The 24698-nt window shown below is 41.9% G+C and overlaps 1 protein-coding gene across 1 annotated transcript in view; it reads left to right on the top strand.

Annotated features, from left to right (window-relative positions):
* The window catches only part of LOC138600967 (phospholipid-transporting ATPase ABCA1), a 173481-nt gene that overhangs the window by 57792 nt on the left and 90991 nt on the right, over positions 1 to 24698 (top strand). Inside the window, exons 21-28 of the mRNA XM_069672533.1 lie at positions 344 to 481; positions 7681 to 7895; positions 11157 to 11238; positions 14621 to 14823; positions 19702 to 19754; positions 21798 to 21946; positions 22030 to 22062; positions 22627 to 22766. Coding sequence (XP_069528634.1) covers positions 344 to 481; positions 7681 to 7895; positions 11157 to 11238; positions 14621 to 14823; positions 19702 to 19754; positions 21798 to 21946; positions 22030 to 22062; positions 22627 to 22766 — 1013 coding nt within the window. The remainder of the gene's footprint in view (positions 1 to 343; positions 482 to 7680; positions 7896 to 11156; positions 11239 to 14620; positions 14824 to 19701; positions 19755 to 21797; positions 21947 to 22029; positions 22063 to 22626; positions 22767 to 24698) is intronic.

Below are 24698 nucleotides of genomic sequence, written 5' to 3'. Positions count from 1 at the left end.
TTTCCACTACATTAGCACTACATTGGATGCATTCTGAAGAGCCGGCTCGGAGAGCGGGGCTCGGAATAACCCGAGGAGGTTGCATCTACTTGCCTCAATCATCAATCATTGTACATCATGCAATAGACAATAAAATCCGGAGCGGTACATGTCTGCAAATTTATTCGATCAGCTCCCAATATTGTGTCCGTTTAGCATCTGAAAGCTGACGGATGGCTGGGTGGGATTTTTTCTACTGTTCTGTATAAAGATGAGTCTCCTTTCCGTGTCAGATCCAATTTTTTGTCATTAAAGCACTCGTCCAAGACGGAATATAGCACTTGATGTACTTTCTGTCTCCTAGGTGGCATGCAGAGGAAGCTGTCCGTTGCTATAGCGTTCGTCGGCGGCTCGAAAATCGTCATCTTGGATGAACCTACCGCAGGAGTGGACCCCTACGCCCGCAGGGGTATCTGGGAGTTGCTGTTAAAGTACAAGCAAGGTATGAGATTAGTGGTGAGAGCCGAGGCTGTGCTAAAGATTTTGAAGTCCCCCCTGTGTTTGCAGAATTGACTGGAATGCACAGAGCTCACATTTGACCCGTCTCAAAACTGAGACATTTTCCAAAAGTGAGCTGAACTTTTAACCGAGGAGACCGGAGAGCGTCCAGTACGAGAGCCGAAGTAGCCAGCAGAAGTTGTATTTTTTAGCCCTCACTCGTGGGTGGAGAGAAATTGTAATTTGCACTGGAACAGATTAAAAAGGAAGTTAAGACAAGTGAATCTAATTGACATTGCTATTTAACAGAGTCCCTAATTGTCTGCCGTATCAGCCAGCTTGTCGCTCTCCAGCCTTATATGCTCTGCGATTGCTCGTGGCTGCGAGCAGGGCACGGACATTATAGCAACACATTCTCTCAACAGATGTCTAAATGTTTAATGTGCATTGAGTGACATCCCGCCCTCGCTGTGTCATTAGCTTCTCTCCCTCTAATCGAGCCCCTTTCACTCCAATCGGGAGGCGGAGATAACTCGGTTATAATGAGAACACCCACATTCTGGCTGCCTGAATGACTCATGTTTTGTGCCTCTCCAGTCTTATTTGCACCACAGTGTTGCTTAGGTTTGTCATTAGGCGTAAAAAAAAAAGCTAAAGGCAGCTTAATTGTAAGAAAAAAGCTAAAGGCTGAAATTGTGGTGCTTCGTTGCTAATTAACTGTGCAGGTTTTTAACACACCAGATTGCCTTGAGTGGGGATTGTTTTCATTTAGTTTAAAGTTGCTGAAGGTACAAACAAAACAGCCATAGTGCACATGAGTTAGTAATCTAAATTAAACCCTCAGTGTGCATTTAATAAGCTAAATGCAGCTACTAATAAATAGGCAATGTTCTCTTTTGTCATGTGTCATTAGAAAATTGCTGCAGAAGGTGAAGATTTAAAGTGGAAATTATGAATTTTTAATTATCATCCATTACTGCAAGTTGATTACTATGAAATTAGCCCGCTCATTATGTTTTAAAGCGGGCCTTGAGGATGACGTTCATATAATAGATTTTATACATTCAGCATGTGTGCGTTTTTGCTGCGACGGCATCATTTTAAATCACCTGATTTATTACTACTAATTAGTAATTTTACCAATTTACTCGCCCGAAAGTCTTCATCCCTTATTATTCTCTTTTATTTTCACCATACATAACATTTGACGTAGATTAACGTAACACACAATGAAACATTTAAGTGTCCATAGCGAATGAAATTAGATTTCCCCTCTGACTTCCTGACTCTCTCATTTACAGCTTGTACGAGCAGCCCCTGTAACAATTAGAAGTAAAAGCATTAGCATCCCTCAAGTTAGTTGTTAGGATTTAATTAGTGGTTGCAAAGTTAAACAACACAAACCTGCTCCATCTAAATGCCATAAACAGTATTTAATAACAGCCTGTTGTAGCGCCGAGCATCCCAAATCCCATATTGAACACTGACACCATGAATGCTGCATTTAGGTTAAGATAAGACCAGAGGTGTGCAGGGTACTGAAATGTTCTACCCAAGTAGAAGTACTGTTACTTGACTGACATAATAAACTAATGTTGCCATGGTTACCTTACACATGCACCCCATGCAATGAACCAAAAAGGAAGAGAGGGAATGATTGCACAGTTGGAATAACTGCAAAGGTTTATGTAGTTAAAGTAATAGGTGGCTTCATGAAGCAGGTTATGAAAGCTTATTGTGTAATCTGCAGCCCTCAGCTCCATTAGTTATCCTTGAAATGAAACTTTCCTTTCAAACCTGGGCCCTGTGTTTACATGTTTTAGTGACAAAATGACGAGAGATGGACCTTTAGTCAAAGAGTAAGATCCTTTGTTTAACCAGAAACAGCAGTTATACAGCTCTCTTCATAGCCACCAGACTCCATTGACAAAAACATTCAACAAACAGTCATTTTCCCTCGCAGGACACGGGAGTTGCTGATGGTCTACCGCTGCCTTAATCGGTTACTTTGTTTGTGTTATTGTGTGCTGTGTTTAAACGTGTGTTACGACGTGTAACAAGGCGGCTGTAGACCAGCAAGTCCCGTGTTCTGCAAGCTTAAAATGATAATGGAGTCTGGTGGCTTTGAAGAGAGCGATCTCACGGCTGTTTGTGGTTAAACAAAAAACTTCACTTACGTCATGCATCGATCCCCGGTAGTTGCAGCTCTCCTTCTTCGCTTCGGACTCAGTGGAAATCAACCGGCACCACTGTTCAGACGCGATGCATGACACTTTAATCTGATTGGCCTGTGTTTGATGCGATGCATTTGATTGGTGTCTGGTTCAAGTCAGTTTTTCTTTCGAGCTAATATCCGTCGATAAATATCTTTGTCAGTAACGGATGGATGTACATATGCAGCAAATTACTGACTTTGAAAAAATACAGGTACACGACGAAGCTACTTAATTACAGTAACGCGAGTACAGCACTAGTATTTGTTACTTCCACCTCTGGATAAGACGTGTCATTTTTATGCACGTGAGAAAAAATGTAAGAAGCAGCTGGTATTTTTAGAACCCTCACCTTTAATATGGTTGTATTTCCTTCTTGTGCCTTGTTTTACACCTCTGACAAAAACAACACTTTTCATATCAATGGAAGCGATTTAAAGCACGATAGCAAAGCATCTCAAAAATATATTGTATGCAATTGATGTATTTTCTTGTTCAATTTAAATAAGGTCATTTTGAATGTGTTACAACAGCATCTAACAAGTCCTACTACACAGACTTTCCTTGACTTTCCTTCATATTCAAACTCCATTTATTGTTCACTCTGATTGCTGTTGCATGCATTTTTTAGACTTGCTGAGGCAGTTGTGAGAAATTGAACCGCCATACATAATACATTCCGCCCAGGACGATAAATTCATGTAGGGTTGCAGCACATCGGGCATAAAAATGCACCGTTGTTTCTTTTCTGTGATTTTTTGTAAGTTGTTTTCATGAAAAAGAGAAAAAAACAAAACATTGCGAGGATTTTTTGGGTAAAAATCCAAATGTGTTAAAATCTGTGAGATGAAATATGATGCAGAGGGCGGAGGGGGCGGCAGGAGCAAACTTAATGTTCAACTGCATCATTTGGAGCACAGAAAAATAAGCATGTTTGAGCTTAGAGATGTTTCAAAGCGGTGAACAAAACTTGCACCAGGCATTGTGTTGTATTGTATTGAGGCCCATCTGTTTCTTATGAGTCCATGGACAGGCTTTAAATGTACTGAAATGATTGTGGGTGTCATATTCTCCCTGTGCTGTGCCTCCAGGTGCTCCCCTCAAAGTCAGAAAACATCCAGCTTCACTTAATTGTTGCCTCTAAATTGCCCATATGTGTGAATGCGATCATGAGTGGTTGTCAGCCGGGATCAGTTCCAGCTCCCCCGCCGGCCTTCAAAGCATACGCAGGTATCACTAATGGCTGAATTTACTGCCACAAACTGCCTTTAATACAGTTTTGTCCGATAATTTATCTCCCTGCCGATGTACATAATATCTGCCCGGGTTTACTCAGCCACTGTGAAATCCATTTCTATCAATTTGATTTAGAGGGAAGGAAGCGAAATAACAAAAAGCAGATTTTCAGCCTCACTTTGCTGCGCATGGTGCGAGTACTACCAATTTACCTGAACACACCCAACTCCATTTGATATATCACTTTGTGCTGTAATGCACCACAACACACTATAAATCAGAATACCTTTGTGGGCCATCTGCAGTCCAAACACATTTATTTTGCTCCCAACTCTCCGATGATGCAGTGCCATTTGATTTTTTATTTATTTTCTGTAAACCACAACGAATCCCCGGGAAAATCATCTGCGAGTCTGAGCATCCCCAACAAAATGAGCTGGCTCAGTCTAACTAAACCTCAAGCAATCTCCTCCCTTCATAAGCAAAGCTTTTTTCCTGCATATGTTAAATTGACTGGGCTGTGGGCACTCATTCAACTCAGGCGTTTTGTTGGAGTTTGTATATAGAGGGATCCAGACTTGCTTGGCATAGCATAAGGCAGCAATACTTAACTAAGAAGGGATGGATTTAGCAGCTCAGCTGGTGGCAGGCTACAAAAAGGAGGGTGTGAGTGGGAAAAGGGGAGACGGAGCGGAAACGGCTGCACTGGGCTGCAGTTAATGACCTCTGAGCGTGTCCTTGTCCCCGGGATAATGTGACCTGTGAGGATACAAATTTAACTAGCTCAGCCGCCGAGCTCAGCACAGCACCTGACCTTTTGCAATAAACACCTGCGAATTCAGTGCAGAACGGGTGGAAACTCCAGCCAGTCAGCTACTTACTGAGAGTGCATCTCCTCGCCATGTTTGGGGATTAATATGCTTGATATAGCACACCTGTCATCTCTGGAGGAAACTGATGTGAACTGAAACTTGCTTTTCAAAATGATGCCTCACCGTGGCTAATAGTCTACGGCCAGGCTGTTGGTACTGTGAGGCTTACTCAGGCGTAGCAGTGTATCGAGCTAGATGTTAATTTAAGCATGCTGAATGCTAACAATCACATGTTTACGCCTCATGAGCTTTGAAATGTATTTTTGCTTTAAAAAGGGGGCTGTCGTTTTTGTCTCCCATCACTTGAAATCACTCAAAGACTCTTCTAACCTTCAATTTCTGGTGTCAATACTTTGAAGGACTTGAAAAATTGTGAACCAAAGCTTAAGCAAAATACTACTTACTACTTACAGTCAGCACAGCCCCTGTTTGGAGAAGCCGGCCGGAGTTCCTATACCGAAGCTAAGCTAGGCACTGCTGCAGACAGGGCCAAGAGTACCACGTACTTCAGCTACTTGAAATAGTCCTACATATGAAAACAGTTTAAGTGTACGCTGTTGGGGTGATTCATGAAGAATGTATTGCGCCCGCTGATACCATAAGTTGCACATCATTTGCACCCTCTATTTGCCGTGTCTCAAGGTCCGATTCACAAAGCAAATTGCACTGATGATATTCAAGCGCAAACACGCCCATAAAGTTTCGCAGGTTCATGCAGTTTGCTCTTGTTTTGTGTCTGATTGTCGACTAGTTTAAGTGTCTGTAACGCAGCTTCAGTTTTTTAGACAAGCGCTGGCGCTGCTGTTTAGCGCTGGCGGTTGTGATTTAGGTGCTTTTTAACCACAAGGCTCTTTAGCATAGAAAGGTGCCAAATGTGCCCTGAATGTCTGCATAAAGACTCATTTAAATATGTGCATACGGCCCCGGACCACAGAGACGCTGTTTGTCCTGCAGCACACTTTGGGGTGCATTCAGTCTTCTGCGTGCGCAATCCTTTGGTGTATTCCCCCCTGTATTTTTTGCCACCGCTTCCACTTGGCGTCAGAATGCCCTTTCCCCTGGGACTATATCTATCTCCGCAAAACAGCCCTGTATACCTTGGCATGCTGTGCACAGTATCGAATCCCTGTAAGTAAATTAGCATGCTAACATTTGCGAAGTACAGTTGAACTAACCGCAAAGTGCAGCTGAGGCTGATGAGAATGTCATTTGTTTTGCTCATAAGTCATGGATTATTCCAACTTTTGGCCTGATAATGCCTCACAGGAAAAGTTAAGAGTATTGAAACTATTAAAGTTACTTTATTGTACTCTTGTTGGCGTTTCAGTTGAAGGAGAAGTTCGCCCCTGGAAAAGGCCACTGTCAGTCAAAGCTGTTGTTCTCTGTAATCGATAGAAGCAATAATATTTGAAATGGAGAAAGTTGTACAAACAGCTCGTGGATTCGCCCATTCTGCATTCCTACAACACCCAGCGTGCATTGCGCCCCTCCCTCTGAAAGGAACGGCCCAGCGAGAGACGCTGGAGTGAAATACTACCGTTTTCGCTGCAGGCAACAGCTCAGAGAGGTACAGAATCTAAAATACGATGAGAATATACCGGTGGATCGTCTGAAAAAATCTTCAGGTCTGCAGTCTACATTTCAAACCTGACGATTTTGAACGAGACATGACATCGGAGGCGGGCGTCCTAGATTGAGGAAGTGTAGTTTAGCGAGCTCCCTGGGAGGAATGGAGTGAAATTGCATTTTTTTCCTACCATAATGACATTAGGTCCCCATAATAGCATGATAGGACTAAGGTTGAAAATCGGTGGACTGGCCCTTTATTTTCAGGGGATCAGTAAAGTCATTACCAATCATCCTCTCGGCACCATGGATATCTTCTAAATTTCAAGGCTTGTGATACTTTTAACTGGACTGAACCAACAGACTGGTACCATTTATAAAACAATCCCAACAGTTGGCTCAAACATCCAGCTTTAATCACCATTTATTGACTCTTTTGCCGCACAAACTGTCAAGCAGTGTAATCCTCTGAAACGAGCACAGTCTGACTTCTAAGCATGTTTCTTTCTTTTTTCATTTAATAATAAAGGTATGAGGTTAAATGTTTTTATGCTTTTAAACACGACTGGATCAAAAGTTCCCCTTCTACTTTGTGATACTGCTTTCATGCTGACTGCAGAGACATGCCCATGCTGTGACTTCATCACAGATCCCGTCCTTTTTTCTCATTTCTGGGGTATGTGATAATTAATACGCGTTATCTGATGCAGCATGGTATGAAAGGATTAGAACACCTGTGAATAACCTTGCAACGCATGCTGTAGTTGTCTTTGCAATTGTGCTCAGTTTGATGCCTCTCGGATCAAAAGACTCGCGGCACAAAAGGGAAAGCTGAAATAAAATATGGTATCATAGAAATGCTGGAAAGTAGGCTTCGGGTGGCCTTTATCCTGATTTTAATTTTGTCCCAGATTCACGCCCACGCTCTCCTCTGGAGTTTGCTTTGTTGCCATGCGGATAAGCACGGGTAAAAAACACAGCGGAGTCGGCAATAGGGAGATAAGTGCGGAGACAGATTGTGATATTGGCTTGATTTGAACACGTTTGATCTGCAGCTTCTTTTCTTGTCGGGCTGCTTTTTCATAACGACAGTTGTCAAAACAAACAAGGTCCAAAGAGAAAAATGTGTCAGAAGTGCTACTTATTTTCTGATTCCTAGTCTGTGCTTTAACTTTTTGTTATATTTGCAGTCCAGTGTTGTTATTCTGTACTTCAGACACACTGTCGATGACTCACACGCTACTTCAGACACCAAGTGCACGCTCTTATCTCTCTCAGGTGACATGAATAGAGCCTCTTTTTCTGTCTCCCCTCAGGTCGCACCATCATTTTGTCTACTCACCACATGGACGAGGCAGATATCTTAGGTGACCGCATTGCCATCATCTCCCACGGAAAGATGCGCTGCTGCGGCTCCTCGCTCTTCCTGAAGAAATCTTTCGGCAGCGGGTACTACCTCACTCTGGTCCGAGACAGGACTGAGAAGATGACGGCTCAGCGTAATGGTATCATACACAGACAGGGTAAAGAGGTACGAACAGAAAGGATATGAAGTTTCAAGTTACTGTTTAGCTTTTGAACCCTAATTTAACGAGAAATGTCAACTTACACAGCAGCCCACTGTCTTAGTTCCTTCATTGATTTTCACTCCACTATTCGCCATATGGGCCCCCATGACTGTAGTGTGTTTTCAAATGAGTCATATTGTCAACCAAAATTTGGGATTTAAAGCTACACTGATCTGTAGAGCCTGGATCGGATTCAGGTCAGGGCATTTACAACCGTTTTCTAAAATGGTGCATTTTTGATTCATTGACAGACAGAGGAGCACCATTCAGGCCTTTGTACATCAACCAACAAAAGTACCTAATGTGTAATATTCAGGGATGCACAATATTATCGGCACGTTATCGGTATCTGCAGATAATGGCTTAAAAATAACAGCATTAGCAGATATGTCATTTTTCTGCCCATATTTTCCGCCAATAAAACACTTTAATTCTGCCGAAATGCTCGATGATTCCCTAAAGAAGCTTGGCGTAATGCTACGACAGTAACTCGGCGCGAGTGTGCACGCACACTGCCTGCGCAAAGTTATCAACAATTTACAAATAAAGGCTAAAAAGTCACAGAAACTCGAGCCAATGAATAGAAGTGAAACAACTCTTCACTAACTAACAGTTAATTGTCATTTTACCGGACTCAACATCAAAAAGGCAGAAATCACGCTCCGAAGCCGACGCTAACAGAGCGTAACATAAACATGACTGCTAAACTAACTTTCATATTCATGGACGCAAACAGGACAACAAGAGTCCATCTGAGATCACTGATACCTCCGTAGTAGTTGCAGTAAACAAGTCCGGGCATGTCTCCCTCACTGCTGTGTTTCGGGGGGATGCTGCAGTCAGGTGCACTCAGAAACGTGAGTCATCAGACGCGTGACCTTTTGTATAACGCCTCTTCCATCAAGCGTGTAGAAGGGTGCAAGATGTCTGCAGTATGGCAGGTTTTGGCAGCTACAATAACAGTAGGCATGATATAAATTTTCACTGATGTTCTCTGCAGTTAGGTGGAAAAAAACGCACCTTATATATCGGTATTAAAATGGGCTAAAAGAGTTGGAAAGTATTGGCAAAAAATCCAATATCCTGCATCCCCTAGTAATATTTTCACTTATAAATTAACTAATTGGTTTTATGTTGAACTATAACCTATATTAATGGGATGCTTGAATTAGCTACCTAGCTTAGCATAACCTTACACATTTTTTTATTCTGATTTGTTAAAGCATCCAGAGGCCTGTTGTTCTGCACTGGTGAAAATGTAAATTAACTTCAAGGTTTAGTCATCATTGGCATTTGTGAATTTTTCTTGCGATGCTTGGCTAGCAACAATGTATCAACTAGGGCTGTCCCAAATACCTTACTTTGGGCGTCGAAGCTTCGGCAGCAATCATTCGATTTATTTTCATCCCAGAACACGCGTCCGATACTTGTTCACCCGTCCACACTGCAGTATCTTATTTAGATATATTGGTTTGTTTAAAAGTCACTACAAAGATTAATGTATGGTTATTATTTCAATAAGCTCATATTTATTTACTGGGCTAATTTTTATTTTGGCGGGGTTTAAAAGGAAAAAAAATACTTGAATACTGATTTTTGCCGTTGATTGCCGTGGCAACGGTTGAAGCTTTGAAGCATTCGGGTCAGCCCTAGTTTCAGCAATAGATTAACTATGTACAAAAGAAAATGCCTCAGTAGTAGTAACAAACAACATTGTCACATACAATGAGCGACAGAGGAGCCTCATCGATGCATTTTTGTTTTCAACCAAGAAATCTGCTACTAATTGTGCACTCTACGAAACATGGTAGCTTTACTTGGCTAAATTTTTTGGGTTTAACAGCTTGCAAAGTAACTGTTTTGTTCACTCTAGCCTTGAGCTCTCTAACATTTTCTCATTCATTAAAATAGTCCATGGTTGCTGCATTCCCAGCACCAAACAACAGACATAGTTAAAAAAGAAATGGCAACGAGCTGAACATGAGCTAAAACTTGAATATTAGACTTGCATTCAATCAGGGGTCAGGAAACATGACTCCAAATTGGCGCCATTGTAAGCCATATCAACTTTATAAGGCTAGAAGATGCCGAGGATGCCAGACCACATTTAATTTAGCCGTTTCTCTAGTCTTGTAAGGCCCCTTTTTGTTCATTTTAATCTAACAACTAACATGTTTGAAAAGGTGTGTAAGAAAAACATGTTGATATCCAGCGAAGTGAGATATCACAAACTGTTGTTATGGTTTCCTCAAGGATGTTTCAGCAGTGCACACGGTCGGTTAGAGACCCTCGATTGGCTGTGTGATCTCATTGTCTTAAGATACACACAAGTCTGGTGATGATTGCCCTTGCATGGCGCTGCCATTACCCTTCTTTGTATATAAAATAACTTTATGTAGTTTACCTGCTCTAACAGAAGGATGTCATTCTTTCTGAATTGATGCATCAAGAACAGAAGTTGAGCTGCGAGCCCCTTTGACACGACAGTCACCTCCCTCTAGTCTATTATCGAGCACGGCCCCTTCTCTCTCTCTCCTGCCACCCTCCCCCTATAATGATCTGTGTTTAGTCTCTCCCAGCATGAGAATTGGCAAACGCCTACGTGCTGGATGATACTAATTGTCACCAGGGAGAGGGGTGATTCTCGCTTTAGCTCGCCAATGGTGCCTCGCACACTTAGTTTTAATCAATAGGAGCAAATGAACAAGATGCACTGATGCCAGCAGGGCTAGAGCAATTACCATTAGTCTGCGAGCTCTTTGAGGTGAGCCGAGTCATTTGTTTGAAATAAATAAATAAACATGCAAACACCTTTGTGGGCTCGGCAGAACGGGTACCCTCTCCAAGATGACGACTTTGTAATTCAGTGGAAGATTTTGCAATTACACAGCCAATATAACTCGGAAGCAGAGCTCGACAAAGCTTGATCATGCTGATCTCATTCAGTGTGATTAAACTCTGTTAGAGAAATGAGAAAGGCACTGAGGTTTATTCATCCTTTTTTTTCCCAAATTACAATATAATCTTCATTTGTGAGCTTTGTCTTACGCTGAAAAGATTGCGACTTCATTTTACATTGTAGGATGAACCCATTACCTGTCGCCTCATGCATGCGATTAAATAGAAACTTGTGGATGGCATCCATTATTCCATTAAAGTGAGACAGGAGTTGTTCTAAGTGGTGAGGCATGATAAAGCCTTTCTAATCCAATTCTGATTAACAGGAGAGAGATATTCCTTCGAGGGGAGGCAGCCTGGATGACGGCATCGGTACCGAGAGCGAGAGCAGCATCTCCGACCCCTCAGGTAGACACTTTCTCTCTTCCTTCCTGTCATATTCAAGGATTCCCGCCTAACCTAACCTTTTAACCTCTGCTAAATGGTTGGTTAAAAATCATTTGACCAACATTTTAAATTGTGTAAGTTACAAACAAAGTAAGGTACTTAAACTCAGCACCACTTGAGACTCTCAACACACGAGTCCGGGAACAGTTCCAAAACAGGCGAACAATATTCACAGCACTTCTCAAAATAGCGTGTGAGCTCATAGATTTATTTTCACATATTCCTACTAAAAGGAGCCTTGAGATGCTTTTGAAACGTTCAATCTAAAGCTAAAGTGCACTTTAATTTGTTTAGGCAAATTGTAGGCATAAATGGGAGGCAGGATTTTTAAGTGGGGAAAAGATGGAACAGAGTTTAAGTGTAGCAAAGCTGTGAGACAATATGGAAGATAATAGACAACTGAAGTGTATTTTTTGAACATAATGTTATAGAATTATGACAAATTCACTGACAATGAATGATAACCTTGATCAAAAGCTCCTCTAAATCAGTTGTTATTTTAAAGAGGCACTTTAACAACTTCTGCCATCTTGTGAGTTGAGTAATATCACAGGCACTGCTGATTGTCGGTTGATAGCACATTCATGTGAGAGGGACAGTCTCACGTTGCAATTGTGCACTCTTCAACAGATTGGGGTCTTTTAAAAGGGTTGAGCCCGAGCATTCGCTCACATAACAGACAGAAGAAGGTTTGATTCTTCACATTCAATACGGAATTGATTTTAAACTATTTTTCGTTACATTTGAGAGGTTTTTTTAAGCGATATGACAGAGCAAGCAATGCATCCAATAACTGATCCTAACCCACATCGTATGCACTTTTATATTACAAACAGTTACTTCTCGTATCTGCAGCAACCCTGAAACAAAGTAACATATAGTTTTTCCACAGTTTACCTTCACAGCGAGTTTTAGCTTGTTGTAAATCTGTCCGGCTGCAACTTTGCTGCTTTGGTTCATCCTCAGTCTCAGCTGTTCTCAGCAAAAAAAGATATAAAACCCCACTGAACGCTGACTGTTCAGCACGAGGCAGCAGAAAGACCAACTGAGGAACAGGCATGTAAACATAACAGAACATTTAGCAGCTAAATAACCAAATTTTTTTTTTGTCAGCTGGTGGTCGGGACCATAGACTGTATAAAAAGATGGCCGACATGGGGCGCTGGTTTGGCTCGGTTGGTGGAGCGGGCGCCCCATGTCTGGGGGCTGCAGTCCTCGACGCACTGATCGCAGGTTTGACTCCCGGTCTGCCGATCCATTTGGTGCGTGTTTTCCCCACTCTCTACTCCCAAACGTTTCCCGTCTCTCTTCAGCTTTCCTATTTAATAAAAAGGCAAAATGCTAAAAATATAAACTTTTCAAAAAAAAAAGATGGCCGACATGACAGCTCCATAAAAGTGAAGCCAAACCCTCTCTATCACCCCCTGCTGACTGGCTGCAGTATAGGTCATAAAGCCCGCCTCCTCCATGTTAACAGATGGGACATGAGTCGAACTATAAAATCAAAATACACCCCAAATAAATGTTTCTCAAACATGGTTTCTGTCATTATAGTTAGTTCTTATTATGACGTTTTACGTCCAAGTGTTATTTGATGCTGTAAAAAGGATGACTGACTGCTCTGTTGACAAATCCGGCTCCAGCAGTAGAAGAGGAACGGCGAGAGGAGATGTAACTAAAACAATCACTACAGTCATTGAAATTTACCTATCTGTGAACGTCTGCTTCAGACCAACACAAGAAGCTGTTCTGCTGTTGAACACGCGAGTGCAAGTTTAGTGTGTGTTTTGGTTAGCGGAAGTGGCTACAGTGGCTCCACCTGCCGATTGCTACTGCGCAGCTCTGGCTCCAAATGACGTCACCATCGCAAGATGTCAGCGCCCGTCGCGGGGTGGTATTTCGGCTTTAATTTTGTACAATGAGAGCAGATGGAGGCGCGTCGTCCAACTTTATTTACGGTCATTGGTAGGGACCAAAAACTGAGCTAAAAGGTTGTTAACATCAGAATTACACTCATCAGGTGGACTCCAAATGAATACTGAAGTGTACCAAATGAAGTATTTCTCAAGGATTTGCAAACAAATAACTGTTCATCAATTTACTCAAACTTTAAAACATGTCCCATTTCCTCTGTTTACTGTAATGTTGGAGGGCTAATGGATTTCCAGTGTGCAACTTTCTGCAATACATTTAATAAAAATAGAATAACAACTGCTCTGCATCTCAATTTAGTCTTAAAAATGCAAAACATTGGGGCGCTGGTTTGGCTCGGTTGGTAGAGCAGGCGTCCCATGTATAGAGGCTACAGTCCTCGTCGCACTGATCGCAGGTTCGACTCCCGGTCTGCCGATCCATTTGGTGCATGTCATCCCCCACTCTCTGCTCCCCACATTTCCTGTCTGTCTTCAGCTATCCTATGAATAAAGGCAAAAAAAGCCAAAAAAATAATCTTTAAAAAAAAAAGAAAAAAAAATGCAAAACATCAAATCATGTTTCACACCCAAATATCACTTATAACAACTGCTGTCAAACACAAATCACTCTTGCATCAATACATGTTGAGTTCCACCTTCATACAATTCTGTGATATGCACTTTGAAACTTTACATCATTTGACGACCTCTCATTTATTCATTAAATCCTCAGCTGACACGCACGCAGCTTCTTTTGATCATTCTTCACCTTGATCGTAAACAAAAGTACTCACAATTCGACGAAAAATCTGAGGTAGTTTGCATCCCTTCAAAATGAATATACACGTCATGCTTAAATGTAAGACCCCATAATATCGTAACAGTTCCCTTAGGCAGAGCACACAAGCAAACAGAGCAACACACACACATTTTCACTAATAATTCAGTGTGATGTGTGAAGCCGATCCCTTTACTTCTTCATAAAGCAGCAAGCGGCTGCTTGTTAAGCTGCAGTAATTATGTATGAGAGCTTCTGGATCAATAATGGATGCGGTGTGTTCTGCAACACTGTCCTGATTGATTCTCACTAAGACCCGGCTTCAGGATGGATGAGACAGGAGAATTATGTGCACTGATTTGTTTCAGTATGTTTAAAGGTCACTGCATTAGGTATGTTGGGATCACAATGCATCACACTTTTCTTTCACTTAGATTTTTAAGGTAAGTTTCTTTGGGTTTTGACACCTTGAACAGAGTTTATACTGTATTATTTTGCAGTGTTCATCTTGGATTCTCTGTCTGCTATATCACTCCAGCAAACAACTGTTTGGTAAAGGATTAAGCAGACATAAAGGAGTGATACATTTCCACAGAGGTCAGTTGTTTCTGTGTTAGTTTGGCGAGTAATTTCACCGCCTTCTGTCCAGCAGACTTGACAGCTGTGGGTCAACTAGTGCGGCGCCACGTCCCCGAGGCGGCCTTCTTGGAGAGCATCGGTCAGGAGATCACCTACATCTTGCCTTATGGTGGAGCCAGAGATGGGACCTTTGCTCTGCTCTTCAAAGAGCTCGACCTGGCCATGGCTGACCTCGGCCTGACCAGCTACGGCATCTCTGACACCACGCTGGAGGAGGTACACCAAGCCTGGGATTGACAAGCTAGCCAGAGACACAAGCACGCACACTTGTAGAGAGACAGGGAACATAAAAGTACACAGGCAGGCAACAATATCCTTGTTTTTCCTCCTCTTTATTTCCTTCTTTTCTTATTGATTTGATAACACTTTAACCCACTTCTGCTGTTCTTTGTTCTTCTACTCTTTTCACTGCTTTCTTTTTTGAGTCTGTAAGTAGGCTTTAAAAATTCTGGCTGACGGCTTTCAGATCACTCCAACAACTTAGAAAACACTCACACAAAGCACTAAGACGGCACGCCAACAACTTAAAAACAAAGAGGGTATTAGGGTTGTCACCATACCAGAATTTTAAACTTGATACTCGATACCTGTTTCGAAACCACGGCAACAAAAAACTCTTAGGTACCAAAAATTAGTTAATCTTCTTGTTTTAATTTTGCACACAGTGCTGCTACAGAGAAAGTCACTGAACACATACTGTGCTGTGTTCGAGATGTTTCTGGCTCTCAGTAACTGTGCAGTGGTGTTCAGCTCACAGCCAACAGTCCGCAGGGCAAGACTAAAGACCAGGTGACAGCGCCGTCTCTCCGTCTGTAACAGACGCTATGGTAACTTGTGCATCTTTATGAGACACAAAACATCAGTACTTGCAGGCCTTCGAATGAGAACAATCCTCTGTGTCGTTGCTGTCGAGCTGCAGGTGACGTAGGGTGGAGCAGACAGACACACAGTCGGCAGGTTGATGCGCAACTTCAGCTGCAGACAAACTGAATCCTGTACCTTCCTGCGGGGTTGTGCAGAGGTGTTGCTTTAATCACGTTAAAGTTGTAATCTCGAAGGTTGGTTCTCTCTGGCGGCACCTATGGTGATAAACAGTAATTGCAGGAGCACACTTCCCAGATATCCAGACAGTGTTGCATGTGTGACATCCACGGTTGGCTCCAGTTGTACCTCTTGATTTTCCTCGCTGACGATCGCTTTCCTTTTCAGACTGTTTGCCTTCATCTGAGCGTCGAATTTGTTTCTTTTTCTTTGGATTTTCAAAGTTGTAGTTGTATCTGTAGTCATCCATCTTTTCTTTGTTTGTTCAGCCATAGTAGATTACTGTTTACTCGCAACACAGACCGGAAAAGCAGCCGCTTAGCTCCGCCTACCCTCTCTGGCAGACCAACCACTGCTGGCTGATGGAAAACGCGTCACTAACTGGGCGCCGCTTTTTTTCCACGCCAGACACCCAGTCTGTAATACTGCAAATGGGCCATAGGCTCAATCACCATTGTGTTACCTCATTTGGCGATAGATAGTGACGCTTTACTTCCTGTCATTCAACCACAGCTGCTTTCTCTCTTTTGCTCGCAGCAGATTTGGGTTGAAAACAGATCGTAGATTCAAAGCTTTGATACCTTTCGGTTCTATCGAACATAAAAATAACGGCGATTGTATCAATTAAAACACCGGAGTACCGGAAAGTTTGACAACCTTTATATATTTTCCTGATATTCAGCATCAGTACCAAACTATCATGAGAATAGTTTTTCACTCGAGTAAAGTGAATTTTATTCAATTTTTCTGTTATTTGTCCTTCAAAGCTGATACACTCACAAATTCTTGTCGGCTTTCTAAATGTTACACACATTCTCGTTCAGAGTGTAGAACTCATGTTGAAAAGTAAGAACAGGCCTTGTCCTCAGGTTAAAAAAGGAATGCTTTGTAAGTAATGAATTTTGGATGAACAGCAAATTGAGACAGACCACATGTGGCCGTGTTGAAAACAAGGGCAGCCTTGTAATAACAACAATATATTTAAAAATTACAAAGTGTCTTTAATCTCTACTAGATTTTCAACCCTGCATATTTCAACAGCTTGCATCATCTTCATGTCATAGATAATGTGTTTTTGTCTGTTATGATGGGCCAAACTACTCGATGATGAGGACTTCCTCCTCTGTTTGAGCATGTTTCTCCACATTTTTCTCATTTCAAATCTGTCTGATGAAGTTAACCTTGATGGATGGAAAACATTCTCTACTTCTTAAGCTGAGAAACACGCAGTGCTTTTTGGTTAGGAAGGTTCCCAACTGAGTGAAACGACCCGGTGTTGAAGTGTCAGCCATGATCAGAGCGGTTTGGATTCTGTAAATGATCAGGAAAAGAGCTTCATTGCTTCCTTTATTATCTCCTTATCATCGGAAACACTGGACCATCCTTTACGAAAGGAGAGGAGAAAATAATGACCCACAATTCCTTGCGGCAGCAACATTTAAAGTGATGCACCTATGAAAACATGCATGCCAGGAGGTAGTAGATTTAGATTTGAAAACCAACTTGACCGGATGAAACAGTCAAACAATTAAACTTCATGTGGAGGGTCAGAAATATTCAAATTACGACAACATTTCACTTGACCTTTTTTATTTTATTCCCACTTCCAACTCATCAGTCAATCAATCAATCGCTCAATCAATCAAACTGTATTTGTGTCTCTACTTGAGCCGTTCAAAACTCAAAACCCACGTGCCTTTCTGAAGTGTGATTTCCTCTGTTTTGATGACGCAATATCTGAAACATGATCGTTATTTTGCATGTCATAAATACCATAAAGAAAAAGAATCATCTGCGAAGGTGAGGTGTGTTAGATTGCAGTTTTGTGCGTTAGTAGTAAGGCAGAATATTTATACAAATAAGAAAGGATATGATAAGGTACAATAAGAACGAAAAACAACCAAACTGAAGATGATTCTGCAACATAAATACCGTAAACAAGTGATTTAAAAAACATTAATAAAATAATGAATTCATTAATTCTTTATGTAGCTACACTGGTCTGATGAAATGAAGGCCACGAATCATACAGATGTCTTCTGATGATTTAGTCTCTCTCTCTCTCTGTCATCAGCATACGCTAAACATAAACTTTAACTTTAAGTCTCATGACACGTTAGCACAAGGGATGCACCAATACCACTTTTTTCTAGACCAAGTACAAGTACATTTGTACCGATATGAGTACTTAATAATATCATTACAGTTCTCATAATGACTTTAAAAGCATGTTTCATTTTCATCAGACGTTCCTCACTTTCTGACTGTAAGTAAACCGACATAATGATACAACTGCAACTGTTACTGACATTTTAACACTCAACTTTGCTTCTCCGACTACCTGCTTAACAGGAGGCTAACGACAAGCTGTGAAGAGTAGTAGTAGTAGTTTTACGAGTACGATTACAAGTACTTGATCTCCGATACCGCCTGATACTGGTATCAGGCGGTATCGGAGATACGAAACAAATGAGAGACAATGTGAAACAATATGAAACAAATGAGAGACAATGTACCATGTGTGCCTCTTGGACCAGGTGTAGAATGAGGTTCTTTTAGGGCCGTTCACCTCTGCAGCCATGTAGATTCTGACCCGTAATACCACGGGGTATATTCTTAACTAAACACTGGTCATGTGACCCGTAACACCATACAGTACTTTAATATTATGAAGTATGACAGAAACAAAATAAACAATGTTATGTCTTTGAGACAGTTACACTTCATCTTAAAGAAGGCTGCAGAAGTTTGAAGTGCATGTTTTGAGATATGAACACTTCTCAGCTCCTCAGACTGATGCTGCTGGTCCACACACTATAAACATCTTAGTGAGGTCACATTTATCACCGAGTTGTCCACGTTTTTATGGCTGCATGAAACAACGCGGTAAGATCGCACCGGGCGGCTGCGCTCCTTGTAGTCCATCATCTCTAGATTGTAGTTTTTTTTACTACGTGACATCAGTCAGTATCCGCCCAGTGTAAGTGCAGTTGTCTTTTCCTCACCTCTTTGAATTCTCCTCGCCTTTCCTTGACATCATGACGCTTTCCATCAACTTTTCCACAGACTTTTCGACCGCAGCCTTGGCTTATTTAAAAATGTGGGAAAGGTCGTCTGGAGCGAGGACGTCAAACTTCCATGCAGTACATGTTTGCTAAGTGCCGTACATTCTGATTAGCATTAAGACAAATCTTTAAAAGGAATTAATCAATTAGCATTTTCCTTGCAGTGCAGTGAGTCATTGTTATATACGGACTTCTCCTGTATAAATGACTCTGACGTGCGGACCAGTCTTGGCTCATAAAGTTGAGTGACTGTTGCTTAATGCTCTTCGTGTAACTCCGACTATCAGACACTTGTGGCCCGCAGGCAACGTAAATAATTCCTTTTGAGTTTCTAAAATTCAGACACAACAAGGTCATTTCATCCGTCCGTGTTTTCTTTTGAAGTCCGACCACACTACACGTCGAGATTGTCTATCGTCGGCGCTAATAAAAGGGCTTTCTTTACAGGAGTTAGTCATATAAAAACATTTACTGCAGTGATTGTTAGGAATAACTTGTTTTAGTACTTGCATTTTTGAGTGTTTTATGATAGCAGTTTCTCTGTTTCGTGTGTTTTTTCACTCTCCACATAAAATCACGCTCAGTACAAAATGATGAATTTTGCAGGCTCTTCCAGAAGTGTGTCGAGACTTTTAAGAGGGCAGGTTTTAAAGCATTTAACACACGCAGCACAATAAAATCAGGGGAGGTCATCTGGAAATGTTTCACAAATATGGAGATTTATTTATTTTGACATATGGCCTGAGTTAATGAAAGTCAAGAGGGGGCAGTGCTCCTGAAGAGGCCGTTTGGCAGGTGCTCAAGTGAAGGTTAGGGTCTCTGAGTGTAAGCAGAAACCAGACAGGGATAACATTAAATCTGTCGACACTTGTTGAGGGAGTTTAAGCACTACAAAAAGGTCTGTCATATTTATTTAAATAAATAATTTATTTAAATAATAATGCTCGTATAAGATACTATATTCATCCTCAATGTGTTTGCTTCACAGATATTTCTCAAAGTGGCAGAAGACACAGGAGTGGACGCAGAAATAACAAGTAAGGCTGCACTCACACTCGCACAGATTGGTAATATTCATCCCTGTTTAATCATTGGATTTCCACTTGTAACAACTTCTTAATGGAACAACAATTATGCCACCGTTGCTGTCATAGCTATCGACTCCCTGAATGCATTACAGGAATGAAAATAATCAACCTCTCGTTCCTCCGGCCGAGTCTGGCAGCCACACAGCAGGGCACTTCTGCACTGCAAGGATGTTTCTCAATGATGCCACCAAACAAAGCCTCATTTTTTTCATTCCACACGACCTGTACATGTCTTAAAAAATATCTCAAATCACTGTAACAAACTGCATTTACAAAAACGTCCTTATCTCATGTTGATGCTGCGACCAGCGTACAAGTCACCTTTTGTAGTGATGTTTGCAAAAGCACATTTCTTAAGTGCTTGCCTTACCTGTACACGCATACTACTTATAAACTTATAATTGTAGTTACAGTTTATTCAGAAAAAAGAATATTTGATGACAAATGTGTCCGTTAATATTCCAGAATTCCCGCCATATATAAAAACTTTGGGACATATGCTTTGAATAGCCATATATGCTTAATTAATTTGACATTAATTAATTTATTAGACATCATGGTAAATCACTTTGCATTTAATTAACGTTGATTAAAAAAACTTTACAATAAGCTACATAAAGAAGCCAATATATATATATATAAATTTGCGTTTGTCAAATTGCCGTTTAGGTCACTTTGCGGTCGGGTTTCACTGATCAGAACTGCTCCGCTGCTTTTGCAAAGTTGAAGCCATCCAACCCATTGGGACAACTTGCGAGTTATTAACCTAAGAGGCGGCTCCTCTGGGCTGTTTTTATCCGGTTCTGAAGCGAGAATCTGCACTCTGCAGCCACACTCGAAGCGGGAATTGTGCTGGCGGTCTTTGCCAGCTTTGCCCAGTCGCAGGAGATTTCCCTGAAATCCCAGATCATAGTTCCGCAGGCCGTGTGGAATTTCAACCCGCCATCGCCATCATCATCGGTCAAGGCTGCTGGAGTTTAGATTTAAGTTCTCTTGGCAATGCGTCTTTTACTTAAAGCAATATCAAATTTATTATTGCAGATAGATTATTTGTTTATTTTGCATATTTTCCCACCGGATATTTGGCTGTTGATATTTTTATCTGTCGGACAACCGGTACATCTGGGCTAACGTTAACCCTGCATCCAGCAACACATCAAAGTCAAACTAATGGTCCCAAGGCATTCATTCTAAACATTGATTAAATAGGAAAGATCCAATAAAAAGAGACATACGGCAGTTGAAAGTAACAGTTCAATTAAAATGAATTTAGACCAGTCAGGATATAAAAGCTTTAACATTTTACAGTAGTGTAAAAGTTTGTGTCTGAACCTCTTGAAACGACGAAAGGTCGTACATTTGAGTTTGTATTATACCCTGTTTAAGGAGCGTTACCCTGGTTTTATTCAATGAAAGCGAAAGAGAATCTGAATAAGCTCACTATGTCTGTCATTGAGCACATGAACAACATGAAACCTTATAAAAGCATTGTGCAAGAAGCTGCATTCAGGACGACGAGCAGTCGAATGCAGGGTCAACAGGAGCATTAACCTTGTTCTGTAAAATCTGTATTTTCTCAAGATAAGTGGGTAAAGCATTGTACCATATCTCTTTATAGTGATTTATCTGAGGCTCAAATACAGACTGGTGTTCGGTTAAAGTACTTGAAGTTGAAGACAAGGCCTCAGCTTGAAGAATAAACCAACATATTTGGGCTATTTTATAACATAAACCTCAATACACACCCACAAGAATCTGCTCGACTTTATTGTTAACTAGACGTCCAACCAGTTCTCTCATTAGCTGACCTCAGTGGATACACGTTCCGCTCCTTTATTTGCTGCATTCACCTGTGTTTCACCGAACAACTTCCCAGTTTAGTCGAAAAGAAAATCCGTATTCCTCGCCTTCCCTAACACACCTGGGTGTTGTGCTTTTACAGGGAATAATGCGGCGTCTTGCAGGGCAGGTTGCTATTCTTATTGTTATTTATAACCCTAAATTGGGTCAGGCCAGAAACAACATATCTTATTTGTATTCCCACAGCAACAAAGGAGCTGTTGGTGAGAGGAAGGAGCTCACGCGGATCCAAGCGGAACAGCAAAGCCAGCGTCCACAGTAAAACAGGAGTCAAAGGAATGACGGGCAAGTTTCTCCAGTTTATCATGCAGTTCTTTTCTTATGGGAAGCTTGATTAACTGTGAGTTTACTTTCTGTTTCTCGTGCAGAACTGAAGGAAAAAATCACAAGCAAAGTGGAAGGTAGGAACTATATTCTCTCTACACTGGCAATTTGACTTTATTATACCACCGAACGTCTGTTCCCCCCACACACCTCTTCCTCTTCAGTTAATAACTTCATTTAGAGCGGCTTCAAATTGACTGTTTCACCTCAGTGGCCGTTCTGAAAAGAGGGCACAAACAAGAGCTCCGTCTTCAGAGTTTCCTGCCAATTCATCCGGCATTATCTAACCTGTCTATTCACCTTTTTCAATTTCGCCCTAACGAAAGAAATTCACTTTCTTACAATGTTTTTCAGCATGAAAATGGTTTTCAATCAGAATTTGCTTTTTTATTTTAATGACCACTCTGCTCAGTTTTTTGTCGCTGTATTCTTGGAGAGCGTGAGACGTGAAGCAGCTCTTGTTTATCACCTTTCTCCCTCCTGAGTCGCACTCAAAACAGGCCGCTAGACTGAGGGATGAGTAAGAGCAGCTGACAGGTTTAACTTATATTTGATCAGCCCATTAGCTGTGCTCTAAAGCGTGCTCATCAGCTCTGTTACACATGCATACATGATAAATAACACTGCATCTTAATGCCCAGACTCAAAGAGGAACGCCAGCGTCAGTGGGAGGGGATCCTCGGTCGTCACCGGGTGGAGGCTAATCAGGAGGCAGTTCCTGGCGCTCTTCATCAAGCGCTTCCACAACGCCCGGAGGAGCCGCAAGGGACTCATTGCCCAGGTAATGGCCTCAGTCTGTCATGTTGATGAATTGAAGGGTTATACTCGGAAGGGTGCATGGGAGGATCAAGGTAGGATTTAAGAAGTACATGTTGGCTTTCAAAATCAGTTAACGACATATATGATAGAGAAAGCTCATTTAAAAAATGGAGGGAGACGTTCATGTCATCCTTCTTCATGGAGTCAAGAGTCGGGGAATTTTGCGGAGGAAGAAATTGACACAGAAGGAGAGATAGATATGAAAGGAAGGGTTTGAGAAATGTCAACAGCAGCAACCAGAATGATGTCAGAAAGCTACTCGTACAATAATCATCTTCACCTCCCAAAGGATGCAATTATTGAGACTAGTGCTTACACCCATCAGCCATAAAATTATGACCACCTGCCTGATATTGTCAAGGACCCCCTTTTGGCCCATCGAGGCATGGACCCCACTAGACCTCTGAAGGTGTGCTGAGGTATCTGGCACCAAGACACTAGCAGCAGATCCTTTAAGTCCTGTAAGTTGCGAGGTGGGGCCTCCGTGGATCGGACTTGTCTGTCCAGCACATCCCACAGATGCTCCATTGGATTGAGATCTGGACAATTTCGAGGCCAAGTCAACACCTTCAACTCGTGCTGAAACCATATCTGCAGTGTGTCAGGGCACATTATCCTGCTGAAAGAGGCCACTGCCTTTCGGGAAAACCGTTTCCATGACACTTGGTCTGCAACAATGTTTAGGTTGGTGGTACGTGTCAAAAAAGTAACATCCACATGAATGGCAGGACCAAAGGTTTCCCAGCAGAACATTGCCCAAAGTATCACACTGCCTCCGCCAGCTCACCTCCTTCCCATATTGCATCCTGGTGGCATGTCTTCCCCAGGTAAGCGACGCACACGCACCCAGCCATCCACAAAACGTGATTCATCAGACCACCTTCTTCCATCGCTCCGTGGTCCAGTTCTGATGCTCGCGTACCCATTGTAGGCGCTTTCAGTGGTGGACAGGGGTTAGCATGGGCACCCTGACCGATCTGCGGCCCCATGCACAACAAACTGCGATGCTCTGCATGTTCTGACACCTTTCTCTCAGAACCAGCATTAACTTTTTCAGGAATTTGGCCCTTTTCAAAGTCACTCACATCCTTACGCTTGCCAAATTGTTCCTGCTTCCAACACGTCAGCACTGAGGACAATAAGTTTACTTGCTGCATAGACATCCCAGCTACTGACAGGCGCCATTGTAAAGAGATAATCAATGCTAGTCACTCGACCTGTCAGTGGTGATAATGTTATGGCTGATTGGTGTGTTGCTTCTATGATTTATGAATCCCTCTGAAACCTTTACATTTAACTCTAAGTCCCCCGCTCTGTGGCCATGGGACTGTTGAGACATGTTTGTGTGGCTGCGTTGACAAACAGTGTTCATGTTGGCGTCAGGAAGAGGCCCATCAGTTCCACCTGATCGCCGTGATTGGCACCATAAATGCAAAGTGACACCCCTGATTTGTTTTCCCTTCATTTAGCCGCGTGCTAATCATGTTCTTTTGTTCGCCACGTATTAAAAGTGATCGCTTTACAATTAAGAGATGAAACGCGGCTATCAGACCGTTAAGCGGACGTCTGTATTATTTTGTATGTGATCAAGACAATTTGAAACGTCAAAACCGATAAATAAACGCAAGTTAAACGAGTCAAAAGCAATTTCAATCAGGTACTGATTTTTTCCCCACGCACAAAAGTCTAAGAAGTGAGTTCTGGCTTAAATTGTGTATGTAAATATCACATAATGGCGTCGGTTATGACAGCTGCCATGATACTGAATTAATCAGAACTGAAAAGGACGGAAGTGAGGCTCACGCTCTCAGGTGTGCTGCAGCAAAGAGAGAGAGAACAATGTTTCACCTCTGTTAGGTGTACAGCTCTTCTTGTAATTTGCTGCAGTACCAAT

The sequence above is a fragment of the Semicossyphus pulcher genome, unplaced genomic scaffold (assembly GCF_022749685.1).
Source record: "Semicossyphus pulcher isolate SPU_LCO1_2020_fin unplaced genomic scaffold, fSemPul1.0.p SCAF_21, whole genome shotgun sequence".
Classification (NCBI taxonomy): Eukaryota; Metazoa; Chordata; class Actinopteri; order Labriformes; family Labridae; genus Semicossyphus; species Semicossyphus pulcher.
This window is presented reverse-complemented; position numbering and strand designations above follow the sequence as displayed.